Genomic DNA, 17,232 nt, shown 5'->3' on the forward strand with positions numbered 1-17,232 from the left:
GGAGGTTTAAAACTGTTTCTCACAACAGAACAAAACTAAGCTTCTACTTAGTGGACTGAAAATACTTCATTTTCACCAAAAGATTCAATCATCATCCTGCTTACATGGAACACAGAAGCATAGCAGGATATGATTTTCTTTGTTATTTCCTTTATCTATTATTCCTTTATGTTACCTTTTCCATTATGAAGAATTTGAATATTACAGTTCAGAAAAGGGCGCATTTTAGTTCAGACAGACAGAACTCGTCTATCCAACAACTAAGAGCTTAACAAAGCAGACCGAAGACTGGGTCGACCCTTCTTCCTTCCGCACATATTTCATATAATCTCACATGGGTTTTTTTCCCCTACTCAGGATGCCATTTACCTGCGGTTGCGCATTATATCTTCGCTCGTTTGCTTATGCTCCAATTTGTCCTCAAAGCTAGGTTCTCAATTCTGTATCTTAGCAGTTTCATACAGACATCCCTACCTGTTCCTCAATTTGGATTTTGCTATAATTACAGTAGGTTTTTAACTCATCTTCTGATCTTGCCTTCCCTAATGATCAGCTACAACTCTGTCTTGTATCCTCATTCAAATCCTGTATCCTACTGTCATTCTTTTTCCACTTTTGGTTTCATCAAATCCCATTTCCGTACTTTCTTCAGTTCTTTATTCAGATTCTGATTTTAACCCAGCCCCAGACATCAGCACCAACAACTTAAACCCTGGGTTATCATCCCTAACATGGTAAATGGATTGCTGCATAATATTCTAAACTTTATATGAAAGTTCACATCAGAGGGAATAGTAATATCAGTAGTTAGAACAGAATTTATATGTGCAGTATCTATATTTGTCATATACATCACTGATAGCTTGGTTTTTATTACATATCCATCTTAGCAATATATAAACACAAATTTATACAGATACTGCTTTTCTTGTTTGTCTTTCAACATGGGTTCCACTTTGCCTTGGGGAAGAGTTACAGATTTGCATGTAAATGTTGTCCAGAGATGTCAGGACTCTTAGTCATCTACTGTCTCCGCTGGAAATAATGTACTAATATATTTATCGATTTTAAAAATACAGCCAATAAATACATTTGGTTAGAATACAAATCAGTATTTTCATATAAAGTATATCGTACCATGCCTTTGATACAACAAAACCAAATGTAAATTACGTTTTTATGTTCTTTTTCCCCCATCAACCTGATAAAATACTTTTTATTGGTTAATTACAATTTTTTTATTGGTACGTGACAGAAATGTGTGAATTAGGTTTTTAAACTCTTGTTTACTTCTTAGCTATATTGGATCTTGCTTCCTGCCTTCTTTGGGAGGAAGTTTAATATGCCATGACATCATCTGGGCAGGAGAGGTAACACCTCAGAGAATCTCACCTATGGTAAATCACGGAGTTTGTCTTGTTATCAGTACTGCTGCTGTAGTGATATTACATCGAAACAACGTGAAAACACAGATCACAGCCACCACTGGTGCAGATCGATGTTAGGGACAAATGGTAAAGATGCCAGCCTAGAAATTCACTGAAATATGAAAGTGAGTTCGAGGAATAGGTTACTGGGCTACACAACACCTCTCTTATTTAACAGGACCTGGAACAACCACAGTGTAAAAACAAGAAAGAAAAAGAAGTAGGTACAAAAGGTTAGTGCTAAGTGCACAAGCACAAGAACAAGCCCTCTAGGAACTAGAATGTCTGCTCTAGAATACAAGCATTTGCAGAGTTGAACCTAAGAGAAAACTAGAGCATGAGAAATTCTATTCCACATACTCCCAAAGAATACACAAGTTATTTACATGTACTATTTGTAAACCAGTGCATTACTTTGAGTATCCTGCCAGTCTCTTCTATCTGTTAAAAACAAATGATGAAAACCTCTTCATTATTAGAACCCAGAAGATGAATCTCTTTTTCCATGACCTGTGACTGCTGACCTGGAAGCAGAGGGATTTGCAGCCACATAGCAGTGGGGTTCAGTGGAGCAGTTTCTTCTAAATAACAAAGCCAGAAAGCAGATTGCCTCTAGGTAGAGGACTGGATCAAGGGTGGATTCTTGCAGACTGTCACTGACAATAAAATGAGGTTTTCAATTACAATGCTCAGCACAGAGCTGTGTTTCAGTGTTGCCAAGTGATATATGCTCAGCATAGCATTTGTCAAACTGTTTCCACTGCTAAGAGTTAATGTGTCAGTTTTTGAAATGCCTTGCTCTTCTACCACCTTTTCTGATGGAAATGTGAAAAGTGCAGCTTGCTTCTTTTCACAAAACATCTTGTTGAGATTCCTGACTCCACCCTAACTGCCTCACAGGGAAAGCTTGCTTTCTAGAAACTTAACTGCTGGGGACTGTTCTGTCATAATTCTGCCTCACTGAGATAAGAAGGTCAAATGGGGAGGCAACAATTGCTAAATAAAGTGTTAAAAGGTAAGTGCCAGGTTCAACAACAGTTTAGACACACTAGAAGTCTGAATGCTATTCTACGCACAATCAGCATCAAGTACATTATTTTGTTTTAGCTGAGGTTATGCTGCCAGCTGATGACTGCAACAGACCACTGTGACAAATTCAACATCCCTACCCTTCCTTTTATGAGAACAAACAAGCTAAGAACAAGTTCGACATGAAGACTGATCAGGAACACATGATTAATCCCAGAAGCACACCCAGAAGGCACCTTTCTGGATTAGTGTTGCTGTCAATGTCAGAAGCCAAACCAAAGCCACCACCCCATGTACCAATCGCACATCTGAACTTTAAACTGCCATCTTACACCATAGAGTTTCAGTTGTTCATAGGAGTTTAATTCACCATTTTCTTTCAAACATTAACGTCCGTTTGCACTTGTCTAAGTACATTACAGCCACCAAATCGAACAACCCATCATCTCTTTGCTGGTACCCCAGATAGTGAAGATCCTCTGAGAATACGTTTATAACAAAAAGGTCACTTTGAAAGTTGACTAGACACATGAATAAAAAATAAAACATTTAGTTAAGCCCTTAGAGGAGATGAGGTTGTCATTACCCTTTACTGTCGGAACAAGTTTTTCAACTGTTTCTTGATCCTACCATGAGACACATGGGGCGTTTAATGGCACCTCCTGGGGACACACAGAATCAAGGCCAAGATTCAGCTTATTATCTAAACTTTCAGGAAGCTAGCATGGCAGTCAGAGATTAAGAATCATTATATTCTTGGCAAACTGACCTGTTTCCAAATGATGCTGTCACGGGATGATATGTACAGCGGGTGTATTTTAGCCAACAAAAGCCAGTGAAGTGCCACACGCTTCTGAGTTTCCTGTTCAGAATTAAAAGCCCCTCCACACACGTTTTCTAACACAATATATAGCCCATCTTCTTGTCAGCACATGTCCTTCTTGAAAAATGAGAGCTGAAAAATCACTTGGCATCATTTCTCATGAAAGGTGAGGAAATTAAAGGAAATGAAAGCGCCTACCAAGTAGGAACAGCTGATATGAGGGGCCTAGTGGCTAACACGCTTCTGAAGTAAAGTGCAATTCCAATTTAATTCCCGGTGCTTAAGTACCATGTAAAACAGAAGTGTGAAAATGTAAAAGTATGTGAGACAATGACATTTTATCTTTAGAAATGTTCATACCTCCTGGGTGTCATCCCTACTTACCAATTAATCACTGGAGCAGGAATATCCTAATACGAAGCCAAAAATGGGGTGAAATTTTTCACCGAGTATGCTTGAAACAGCCATTTTATTTCACAAGGGAAAGCAGATCTATTCTGATCTATTTGCTAGCAGTTTCACATAAGCAGCCTCATGAAATCTGAATGGGAAACTCTGATGGTGACTGTAGCACAGCGATGGCTTGTGCCAGCCATCAAGAGAAACCTCAAGGTTTAGTGAGCAAATCTGATGTTATAGTCATTGCAAACGCAAAATAAAATATATTAACATAAACCACTTAGTGGAACATAACTTGGCATTTGTGATTGTGTGAGCGTAGCCTCTCTGTCTTAGCTAGTACAGACAATGTTAGATTCTAAACAAAGCAAAATCAATATTTCCAATCAGCCAGCAAAAGGAATGAACATAGGGAGACAATTACCATCCCTGGAGCTCAAAATCCATCTACACCATATAGATGCATAGTTCCCGGTTTATGAAAGCCTGCGTCTCCCAGTACCTGAAAGTAAACTTCCTGATCCAAGATAAAAAGAATGATTCTAAGCTGTTAGTATATAAGAATTGTTCTCTTTTCTCAGTATTGGAAGTGAGGTTATCCGATAGTCTGTTTAAGTACGCTACTTTGTCTCACAGTAAAAGATAAGCTGACTGGTTCTATCAAATGTAGGTTAGTTTAAAATATATTTTCTTGTCTGAATGATCTGCAGAAATCCAAGTGCACAAACCTGCATAAATGTAGGTACCTACAGAGGAAATTACTATATTCACACCTCAGCTTAGTGATCTCCCTAACGAGAAAAAAGACACAATACCTGGACAGAGACTCAGAATGAAAAAGGAACGTGAAGAAGTTAGAGGGAAAAAATCAAGATTTCAAAAGGAGTCTTAATTTCTTTCATGTTCGCAGCTCTTTTGCTTTTGTGCACAATTATGCCGCTAGACCTGCTAACCAGATTATGCCATTGTTTATGAGTATTAAGACCTAAAATCGGCTTTCTGCAAATTGAAAAACGTCTGTAGCAGGTGGCATCCGAGTAATTTTCTGATTACACATTTAAAGGAAACTGGAGATAAAATGGTCAACTTTCCATTAGGGAAATCCACAAACTCTCTTCGTAGAATCATAGAATTACTCAGGTTAGAAAAGATCTCAAAGATTATCAAGTCCAACTACAGCCTAACCATAGTACCCTAACTAACAACCCTCTGCTAAATCATATCTCTGAGCACCACAAATAAATGGCTCTTAAACACATCCAGGGACGGTAACTCAACCACCTCCCTGGGGAGCCTACTCCAGTGTTTAACTATCCTATCTGTAAAGAAGTGTTTCCTAATGTCCAACCTAAGCTTACTTTGGCACAACTTGAAGCCATTTCCCCTTGTCTTGTCACTTGTCACCAGTGAGAAGAGACTTGCCCCGCTCTCACTGTAAGCACCTTTCAGATACTGGAAGAGAGCGATAAGGTCTCTCCTCAGCCTCTTTTTCCCCAGACTAAACAGCCCCAGCTCCCTCAACTTCTTGCCATAGGGTGGAGCACATGTGAAATACCAGCAGTCAAGAACCAAAAGATGTTATTAACTGAGATTCTAATAAAATTACATTGAAATTTTAAAATTATGGTTTACATCTAATACGGGTGTGCTGAAAATAATAAAATGTCTTTTCAAACGAGTAACATCTGCACACCTGTATTCTCTCATCACTAAACTTAGACAGTAATGAAGGATATGTATATAAATTCTAACTGCTAATATCTAACTAAAATTCTGAATGAAGCATGGAATGACTCTTCGATTCCTTTTTTCCTCCTACTAACAGCTAGAGTCTGATTTTGCTTGCACTGTTAACTACAGAGACTTCAAATATTTACTGTGGACAAAATGAAAATAGTCCATCAAACAAGACACCATTACACCTCTGCAGCAAATGAGACAACAAACATAACAGGGCTTATTTAAAACAAAGAGCAACAGTTACAAAAACTGATGAATTACAGAAGATTCTGGTTGCAAAAGAAGAATTGCCTGAGCAGTTTATTACTCCACAGCTATAAAGTCATTACTTATTATCTTTTAATTTATTTATACATACATTTATTTATAACTACCTAACAAGAGCTCCTCCAAAAACTTAGTGTGTCAGATACTAATTTCAGTCCTTGAAACTCCGCTATCTCTGTGAGAACTGCATGAAAGACCCTAATTTCTACTGCTCAAAGATAAATATAAAATCAATCCTAAGAAATTACAACATGAGTTATCAGAAAACTTAGATGCAGGTGCACAATGGACTGTGGAGATACTCTAAGGTGACAGATAGCTGCCTCCTTGTACCATGTTTGCAGCACATAACACTACCAGAAGCCTACTTAAATGCATGAATAATCTTGAGAACTGTGTTACACTCCCAGATGTGATTCTTATAACTTAAATTCTCTCAATGAAGAACAGCATACAAAAGCCACTGCTGGATCATTTATAGTTTCATACAAAAATTCATGTCTCAGTTACTTAACTGGAACTCCAAAACTTTCCTCTACTTATGCTTTCTTGGTAATTGAATTGGCAGCTACCATATAAGAACCGTCATAAATACGTCTAAATGACTATCACACAATTTTAAGTTAAGGGGAAATACCAAAAATTAACTTTCCAACCTAGCAGTTGTACTGTCTGTTAAATTACCTACTGGTTCTAGGAGGACAGCATCAAAGTAGTTGTCAGACATAAAAGTAACTTCCCACCCGACGTTTTACTGTGGACTGCTAACACAAACATTTTCAGTTCAAATAAATACTTTAATTCAGTGAATTATTAAATGCATTATTTCCCAAACAAATATTCTACATTTGTACAGACTTTAGAATTAAAATGAGAATCCCAGCACAAGGTCTATTTCATCCAATTATACTGTTGAAGGAAGCACTAGTGTCTATATTTGAATTAGTAAAGTTAGGGATTTAAGTAAACCAGTCCAGATTAAAAGATCCAAATTCTGGACATCTGTTTCAACACACAGCAACTCGCAGCCAAAGCCATCAATGAACACTTATTTCAATCTATAAAACCCTACTGCACTTACTTAAGATCTCAAAGCTTGCAATTCTTGCTCTTTTACCTTCCTTGTGTTACCTAACAGCTCTTAGAATGAAACAACAAACATAGGACAGCATTGAGCAATCTCTGTACATCCTTAACATGTCTAAATCACATCTATTTACTCTTCTGTTAGCAAAACTCTTCAATATAAGTTTACAGTTTGCATATGTGCCTCAAATCCCTTGCTAAGGCAGGGATAACGAAAGAAGGGTGTAGCTGATAACACTTTGCTAAGCACACTACAGGAAAAAAAGCCATCACTGATCGCACATAGCAGTGTCACGTGATACTTACTATTTGTATGTTTCTGATCGAATGTACTCAAAAACATGAGACACTCCCAGCTGGAACTGGTCAGCGATAGGGGTCACCCAAGGATTGTTCTCTGCTTTGAACACTTGCTTTTGACCAGTCAAATCCAAATTACCTGAAAGAGATATAAGAAATGGCATAGGAATAAAAAAAAAGTGAAATACAAAAAAGTTTACAGAAATGTCTTGCTGTGAATAAAACACCCTTCAGTCATTTTGGAGAGTACAAACATAATCAGAGGAAACATTTCAGGTTTAACAGAGTGGAAAAGGAGGACAGAGCAGTTCCCACCATGATGGATGCAGTTGTACAATATTCATTTCAGAGATACAACATACTGCACAGCAGGAATTTATTTGGCACACTATGAGTAATATTTATTCACTGAGTTAGTTTGAAGTAGAGCTTAATCAGTGGATAGGTTTTGGGGTGTCCTGCACAGGAATATATTCAGCCAGCGCTGCCAGAACAAGTGAATAAGAACCTGGGGCTTTCTGATGCCTCTCTCCCTGAACTTCCCAGCTCTATCGCAACATCAGAAGTTTCACATTACCATATCATTAAACACACCCATTGGGCCCACAGGACAAGTCAGCAAGACATCCCTGTCTGCCATGGCTTGCTGGAATGAATGGTGAATGCCATTACGGTAAGATTTAACTCTTCTGAAGCTTAACGTTGCAAAGCATTTCTCAGTGACTACTCCAAGCACCATGCCAACACACGATGCCCAATGGGCTTCTTGCCTTGTCAGTGCCCAGTGAGCTGGTTGCACCTAGATCCCATGATGAGAATCTCCTGTGCCGAGAAACATAAAGACATTCTTGTTACAAGTCAGCTTTACCTGTTTTGTTGACAAGAAGCCTTAAAAATTTTCAGGAAGTTTTTATTGTTTATTTTTGTTTGTTTGTTTTCTGAGAATTTACCATCAGAAACCACAAGAGCAGATGCTCTACCAGAACTTCTCATGGCCATGGTTACAAGAAGCTAAGTTCCAGGAAGGCTTGGCCATTGAAATAAGTGTTCTTTGAATTAAATCAATAAATCTATCAATAAATCTCCGCTACCATTTCAAATCTTTATTTTGCAAATGTTGTGACTAATAGAGTCCCAGCACTACCATTAGAAATCCACGAGGAAAAACACAAATACAAAAAGACAAAAAGAAAAAAAAAAAAAACCACATGCAGAAAACCACAGGAAATGTAACAGAAAAAAATGTACAAGGTTTTGAAGAACAACCAAGCCAAGCCGTGCTGTCACAGAAGACCAGAAGCAATCTGATCTGCTCGTTCTACAAAACAAAAGGCACTGGTATAAGTCACATGAGCGCTCATATATGCTACAGGCTCCTGCAAGCTCTTTGCATTTCCCCTTGTTCTGCACTCCTGCTAATCATTACTGGGCTTCTGTCTATACAAAGGGTTAATGCAATTAGAGTAAAGGAAGACCATTATACTGTGTGAAAAGATGTCATGCATCTCATACCGCCTATCAGCAAGTTACCATTACCTTGCCCAGCTCATCTGTCAGCTGTCTGAGGCATGTTCTTTTTAAATAACGACATGCAGGAAGCATCTCACCCTGTCAGTCAGCAGCAATTGCCCTAACTGCCTCATGCTCCAGTGCACCCAGTGAGAGGCCTCGCACCCATCTCCTTTATTATGGGATGAGCAGCTCTGGTGTTGTAACAAGGATGAGGAAGCAGGATTAAGCACTGTGACAACGAGGACCTAATAAGCTAGAAGGTGGGGTGTGGGAATCCGTATAGGCTGTCTGAAGGCAGCCTCACTGCTCTCTACTCAGTTGTAAGGCACAGGCCTCCAGGGAGAGCGGCCGCACTGCAATGAGCAGAAGCCCTCTGACCGGCGCTGCTATGAAGATCATGCATCACTCAGAGACGTACTTTGCAACAGCAAATTGGATTTTCCATTTTATTACCTGCAAAAAAATCACACGCGTTTCTCTCCAACACTACCAACACTATAAGCACTCACTTATAATTAGAGCTCGGTAAGTACTTCGTCAAGATGAAATGATGCATCTGTGTACAGCTAACAAAAGTAGTTAAAATCATTGGAGAAAAATCTGACCCCATTATGCATCAAATTTAATGTAGCCTCCAAGAATACGCAACACGCTCCCAAAACCTCAGTAGCGAGCTTCTTAACTGAATTCTGAAGCCCCAAGCTGTTTCAGAAATGTACAGTCCAAGGAATGCTGCCGTATGTTTCCCATCTCCATGGGAAGCTCGCCCACTTCCAATCCTAAATACCACATGCCCGTTTAAATGTAATTAATTGAAATAAATACTATTCTACTAAAGTCAACAAAACCCTACAGCAAAAAGAGATCTGCTCAAGCAAAATGAACTGTCGACCTCCACGTCAAAGTAATCTCTTCATTTCTCTCTACCTCCTGTTTGCCCCAGAAGATAGCGGGGGCAGCTGGAGATACTATGCATTTCACAAGGAAAAAATAATCCGACTATGGAGAAAACTGGAGCACCCTCAACACTGGACACAGACCCAACTCTCCCAGCTCAGGAGGTAGCTCTGCACCACCACCAGGAGCAGTTACTTAGGGACAAGCAACCCCACAGGGCTTGTCGAATAATGTAATGTATTGTGAAAAGTAACCATGCTTCTGTCTCTGGGGCAAGCAACCAGCAGAGAGCAGGTGCTCTTCCACAGGAGGAGTAAAGGAGGGCTGTCCAGAAGAAAGAAGGAAGAATGCGGCACCGAATATTTTGAACTCTCCCCATACAACACCAAAATTTCCATCTGGAAATCCCTGTAGGTAATGAAGAGCAGAAAATTAGGTGTGGCAGAGAGAGTCTGTCCCACCTTAGCAACACTGGGGGAAGAATGAAGCCTATTACTCCTGCTACAAGTCAAACAAATTGAGAACAAAGAAGCCTTACAATTAAAAAGCAAAACACAGGATAAGAACGTGCCACTCATCAGAGCATCTCACAAAGGGTGATGTCATGACATCCTTTCTGTGTATCCAGCCAAACCACCTGTGAGCTGCCCCAGTGCCCATCTGACCCTGCCAGCGTGGGGCAGAGGCTCAAACCTGCCTGAAGCAACAGCTCCAACATGGGCATGGCCGATCCATGCTGTGCAGCCGGACACCTCACAGACATGTTCCCTCCAAACCACTTGCCTAAAAATGTTTTGTTGTTGTTGTTGATTTATGGCAGCACTGTGCTAAGAAATACCCTTATTCTATCCCCATAGCATCAGATCCATGGGCCAGGGAAAGAGATGTGGCAGATGTGCCTTTATGCACAGTGTCCAGCAGCAGCAGCACTCTGCCTCGAGGCTTTAAGGAACTTTATATACTGTTCTGCAGCTCAGATCACATCAAATCCCTCTGATATTTTTAGTAAGCAAAAGGCAGGATTGCCTCTAGTAAAAATCCAGTACTGAAGATTCAATCACAAAGTATTTTAGAGTTGGAGACTGCATTGGTCATTATTAGTGTGCTTTTTCCACGCACATCACCTTATCAAAAACAACCCATTTATCATTAATAAAATTTAGTATAACTGGTAGACTACAACTGTATTTCTTTATAATGGACTCAAGCACACCCCATCCTGGGTGCTGTTTCATGGAAAAGGCAGCTATGCTTCCCCTGCTCCTCCCCCAGTAAATCTACCCTGCATGTGATCTCAAGTGTGTTAGTTAATGTTTGTTGTTATTTTCCTCAGTGCTGTTGAAATAAAAGCATTTTGCATGAACACTCGTATTCTGTTCTACTGCCTGCAAAGTCCAGAAGAGCTCATAAAAGCAGATAAAATGATGCCTCCCCCGGTCTTGTTTGCAGAAAATAAGCATCAGACCCAGTGATAATGCAAAGTATAACCCTGACTAAGGGTGTCTCCAGACTTACCAGGCTCCTCCTGTCCATTAGATCTAGCCTGCAAGCACCCCTTATATTCAACTGTAAGTCCCTCACCCTCTTGTGATATATGGTATATCTGATGTATAACATTTACCTAATTGATGTATATTTAAAGTACGGTAAGGTATGATTAGTATACATAGGCATTGCTTTAGTATAAACAATGTGGAACAGAACGAACACAAAACCGACATGTCCTTTCCACTCCAACGCCCCTTGGCAACACTTTAAATACTTTCAAAAATTAAAAGGTGAAATAAAGTAATTAAACAACTCTGACATTTGAAAAGTGAGCATTGGCATTCAGCATAAGAAGCATGATCCTAGCTGTAAAATGCCAGATCAACGCTTCTTTGTAGTGGTTTAAATTCATCCCTAGTGGAGTTTCATTAAAATCAATAGAATTCCAGCTGAAATAATTTGGGGTCTATATACTGCTACATTTCCCTTCTGGTTCCTACTGATATTCTGCCCCACTTCCAGCTTAAACTTTACAGTACCAGCCTCCAGGAGAGTCCTCGAGCAGAAATGCATTCGTTTCAATTATTCCTCTTAAAATTGCAATTTAAAAGTTCTTTCCCTTTACAACACAGAGGTCTTACTCTTTCAGTGTCATACATCGGACAGGAGGAATGAAATAAAACTAATTTCTTTATTTAGATATAAATACCCTTGAATCCTGTTTTATTAAAGGCTAAGCAAGGGATCAGTCTACTACAATAATTTTAAACTTAGGTTGTATGTAAAAATATGTCTGTCCTGGATTGTTTTAGATTTGCTTTACACTACAGAGCTTATAATTTTTATTACTTTTGTGGCATGTGCTTTCTCTCCATAGGGAGAGAGAGATTGGTTCATGTGTGGGGGTGGAAGAAATGTCCTGACTATTATTTTGTAAAAATGATACCAAAGCAATTAATTGTGAAGACAGCCTTAAATTCTATGTTAAAAGAAAGAAAGAAAGAAAATATATATATATATATATATATATATACTTCTATGCCATAGAATGAATGCTATCAAAAGCAAATGATTCTTACACAAGACTTAAGTGCATGTAAGCTGATCATTAACTCATATCATCCCTATAAAAGGGAAGATCATCTCTGCTTTGAAGACCTCTATCACTTTTGAAGGAGTAGCAGAAGAGAGTAGACTTAAACGGCTCTTATAAAGGAGCAATAGGGAGACCCAGAGCACAGTAAGGACTTGTACATAAGCAAAGTGTGACTCAGTCTTCTTTGGCATCAGATAAAATTATTATGGAAATAGTACAATAACATCTACAGCTCCATGACACTGTTAAGAATACACATTTGCTTAATTAATGAAATACTGTGGACTAAAAGAAAACAACCAGTAAACCTAAACTTAGACTGAAGCCTCCAGAAAATTAATCCCAGCAACAATTCCGTCCTCTGGCCTTTAAGCTATTTTACCAAAGTAACTCTAACAGTATCACGTGGAGTCATCAGTACATCAGATAACCCCGAAACAGTATTGGTTTTGTTTAGAGAGAAGTTGTCTAACAGAGAAAACAGGTTCAAGTCTCAAATAACAAGTCAGATCAAGTGCATGCTAATAAGCTTAACATATTCTCCACAGCATCTGTCAGATAGAAGCAGGATGGGAGTTTTCCTCTGGCCGTGTTTCTGACCACTCAGATGGGAATGCTGAAGCCTTGCCTGCGAGTGTAAGATGGGAAGCCCCAGGAGAAGTCTGAATGAGTGATACAAAAGGCAGACACTGAAGACTCAGCTCATCCTCAGTTCTACAATTACTTTCAGGGACAGAAAACAAGAGTACAGACACAATCACATCACGTCAGTCTGAGTTCTGAGACTTAAGTGAAAATTTCCAATAATGAGTTCAGAGATTAGAGCCCGTCTTGAATTTTTTCTTGAATACATCTAACAACTGACCTTTGCCCAGCTATCACCTTGTCAGTTCAGGAACTGAAGCAATTAACAAAGACAGTTTAAACATATGGTCTGAAAAACATTTTGCCATGGAGATTCTGCCACTGGTGCTTTGTTCAAACTGCTCATCACTTTGTTAAAACACATTTTTCATTTCTGTTCTGGACTGCCTCGGTTCCCCAGTATTGCTGCTTAGAACTTGAATTCTTTACCCTTGAAGTCAAGGTGAGGTGAAACGAGGCCAAATTGTACATCTTCAGCCACTGCTTTCATCATTCTAAGGTAAGAGGATTTTACTCCCAAGCATCTCAACCTTTCATAGCACTGAATTCACACTGTTTTAAGCCCTCTTCTGAGATATTTACATGAAATTCCAACAAAATAACAAAGGTCAGCCAGAATCATTATAGCAAAGCATAGCAGAGAAGGTAACAGTAGGAGACTTTCACTCAAGAATGTGTCAGAACTGAAGATGAAGCCTAGGAAAACAAGAGAATGCATGAAATACCAAACTTCTCCCTTAATCAACATATCAGGTATTAAGTATAGGAGGAATATAGACCTAACCTGACAAATCTGCAATTCCATATCCAAATCAGAGGAAGACTGGTTAACTCACCTGGACGAAGTCCTGGCAATTTCTACCATTGCTCCCCACAACAAACCTGACATTAGCAGGATGACAAGTACAAAATATAAGCAATATTAACATTCACAGATGACAGCCACCAAGCAGGACCTCACTCAGCCCAGCACACAAGGCTCTCCCCTCAGCCCACAGCCCTGCACTAACACCTCGTACCCTCGCACAACAAACCTTGCCGCATCGGCAGCCAAAGCCCCACCACATGCAGCCTGCAGGCACAGGTACCAAGGCAACCGGGCTCATGGCACTGTGTGGGTAGCTACAGGGAAGCGGAGAAGAAGCAGCATTCTGACAGAAATCCAAGAAATTATTTCCAAATGTTTTCTATATTCTATCTAACATCATTCTAAATGACTTCTGGCCAGGCTAGATTCATTTCTCCAACATTCCTAATACAAATAAAAGAGACCCCTGGCTAGACAACCTATAAGAATTTGGAGGCTCCAGTTTTCTTTCTTTGAATGGTGAAACTGCTGGAAATACCATTTGCTTCATTGCTCCTTGTAACAACCACACAGTCCTGATGGGGCTCTCTGGGAGCACACCAGCAGTCACTGCAACAAGCTCCCAAAGTGTCAGCTGAGAATCCAAGTGACACAACGCACCACAGACAGGGTTTGGAACAAAGAGAATTAACGTGATGTTGAAGCAGTTAAACATCAGAGATATTTCAATGGAACAGGAAGCTTAGAGGATCAGCATCCTGATTTATGTTGAAATATGTTGCATATTTTACCAACTTCAGGCTCCCGGGGGATTCTCAATTACACAAGAATTCAACAAAGCATTCTCTCATTGAAGGGTCTCTATCAGACCAAAATCTAGTTAAGACAAGTTCAAAATGGATTGACTGTACCTTCTAAACTTCCCTTTAAGCACAGCTTGCACAGCATTCAACAGAATGAGCCCAATTTTAGGCCATGAAAATCATAAGGCTTAACAACAACAACAAACATAGCTCTGATTGGCTCTAGCTCCAGTGCTATTAACTACAGTCCCCACAGAAAAGATACAATTATTTGCTGACAGAAACATCATTTTATGTCGATGATAAGTGGAATCACAATGCAATCAACACAAGCAAAGGCTGCACACACACTGTATCATCTGAGAAGAGACAGCAGGATTTGCCTATTTTTAAAACTAATACAAGATGAAATTTGGAATTTTAGAACTTGGGCAAGAATTACAGCAGTGTAAGGAAATGAATACCTGCGGTGTAAGCCTAACAGATGGGCTACAGAAAACATCTTTCTGGGTATAGTGGAGTTTTGCAGAGTTCTCATTTCTTCCCATATGCCTTAATACTCATCAAGTGAGACACGGAACCAGTCAATGACATGAAAATCTATTTATGTTTATTTTTAAGCTTAAACTAAGCCTGAAACGAGAAATACAACAACAGCATTCACAAATTCTGTAAAACACTTTCCTTATATAAATAATTTGACTACAATCTATCTTGTTAAGTACATTTTTCTATTATTCCTTAACTAGTAATGACTGCCCTATTGACCATCCTGGAAAACAAGTTCTTTTGTTTATCCACTGCTAAGTTTATTAAAGCTTCTTATCCTCTCACACCACTTTAGTCTTGGTTTGCAAAGTAGAAGCAGGTCTGTTCTTTTTTAATTGGCAATGTATCAATTAAGTGTTCCAGTGCTCAGGGCCAGTGTCTGGAACTCGAGACACTCAGCTTCCAGCAAGTGTCACAGCCTGCTATGTGCAGATGTGAACTGTGCTGTGCTGTGACACAGGTAGAGTGCAGCGGTCATTGATACTGGGAGAAGTAAAGTTTGGTGCTTACCTGAAGGATATTTAGAAAAGAAATCTTCTGTGAAGTAAATGATTCTTATGCTTGCACATGCCTGTTATAATTACCTAAGTAAACTGCTTTTTCAATTAATATTAACTCGAGCAAATAACTGCAGCAACTACTTTGTGTAATTCACAAATTCTAGTCACTTCAAAAGCCTAAGGATCCCTTGAACTTTCTATTTAAAGCCAGTCCTTTATTCAAAGAAGATAATTCAGCCCTTCGTAATTAAAGAAATGATTTAAGAATTACTTAACCAGTCTGAGACACAGATTTAATTTATAGAAATGTTTTACCCTCCATAAAAGGAAACATGACTACTGACCCCATCAAGTTAGTTTGACTGTTTTAAAGGGATGAGTTTTCTACATCTCAAGCATATACCTTTCACTTAACTGTTCCTACCAGTGCGACTCATCACCTGAGGAAATCATATCATCAACTAGAATCGTAACGAAATCTATACTTAGAAGCCATCGATTCCAACATTCAGTAGATAATTAAACATGGATCCTCAGAGAACACTGTACTTCCCCCATGTCAAAATAAGAGAGAACTCTGCACATGTGCACACACATGTTGGCGGCATGCTGATCAATGCAGCACTGGAATATGTGTTTCAAAAATCACACCATTTGTTTTCACATCAAAAACACAAACCTAGGGATAAGTAAGTTGCACGCCCAGAGCAGCTATTTACATTTGGCTACAACTTTGTGAATGATCGCACATCACACACTTAATCTTACACCGCTGATTCTGCTAAGAAACTCTTTTAAGAAGCACATACAGGTCCACCCAGATGACCATACAATGAACTTAAAATGCTCTCATTGATCTTACTAATTGCATCTGTCACTGTACGTGGTTCTTCTCTCTACTCAGCTTTCTTTCTAAACACCGTTCCAATTGTTAAATGGTCAGAATACACAAAGTGACAGATTTAGTGCTTCCTTGGCAATTTATATAACTGACTGCAACTCTGTTGTTGCTGTGAATCATGATTTATTTGTCTCACAATGCAGCACATAACCTTTTAAATGCTAGAGAAAAAAATGCCAGCGCCTCTTTAAAGTTTATATATGACTGCCCACCACCGTTCCTCATGAACGGGGTTTTGAGAGACAAATGATAAAAACAAGCTGTGAATTCCACCCACCTACTCCCGGCCATTTCCTGCATTCATCATGCACACATACTGTATTTACAGACAAGCATCCTCACCACGAGCACCAATACACCGTTCAGTTTCCTCACTTCCTCCTGGACAAGAATCCCTTCCTCAGGCTAATGGCAGTAACGCTGCTATGTGCAGACCAGGTCAATGCAGACAGGCCCCAGCCCTGATTAACACACTCAGCCATCTCAGGTGGAATTAGCACAGACAACACGGGTTTATTTACTGCTTTCTCAGTTCCAAAATGTTGACCCCAGTGCCTGCATATGGCCTTTTCTTGTACCTGCCTTACCATCCATGCCTTCCTCTGCACTCACTTCCATTACCTTATAGATTCAGTTCACTGTTTTCCCTCACCTTCTTGTTCAGATAAGCTGGTTTACTTGGCTGTTTATATTGCACCCATCTCCCTGGTAAATGAACAGCTAAGGAGTCACTGTTGTCCACCACTGCCTGGGCTACTAAGGTTCATAAGGCAGTCACAAGCCTTCAGCACCTTTAATCAAGAAAGCAATAATGGGAGAGGAAAGATTGTTTACTTTAAACGGACCAGCAGTGCCTCCAATTAATGAAATAGGACCTGCTCACTGAAAAGCTATTTATCCAACATGCAGTGCACAAAGCATTTGGATAATTCTTACATTATAATTCAATTTAAAAAACGGAG

General features: G+C 39.5%; 1 protein-coding gene across 5 annotated transcripts in view; it reads right to left on the reverse strand.

Moving 5' to 3' along the window:
* RSU1 (Ras suppressor protein 1) overlaps positions 1-17,232 on the reverse strand; it is a 90,339-nt gene that overhangs the window by 47,106 nt on the left and 26,001 nt on the right. For all 5 annotated transcript variants that reach the window (XR_014943071.1, XR_014943072.1, XM_085538651.1 and 2 more), the window contains one exon: positions 7,078-7,210. Coding sequence is in view for 3 of the 5 variants with exons in the window: in XM_085538651.1 (XP_085394777.1) it covers positions 7,078-7,210 (133 nt within the window). In the remaining 2 variants the exon portion in view is untranslated. The remainder of the gene's footprint in view (positions 1-7,077; positions 7,211-17,232) is intronic.

This window comes from Coturnix japonica, chromosome 2 (assembly GCF_054131305.1).
Source record: "Coturnix japonica strain WE chromosome 2, WE-NBRP24, whole genome shotgun sequence".
In the NCBI taxonomy this organism is placed as follows: domain Eukaryota; kingdom Metazoa; phylum Chordata; class Aves; order Galliformes; family Phasianidae; genus Coturnix; species Coturnix japonica.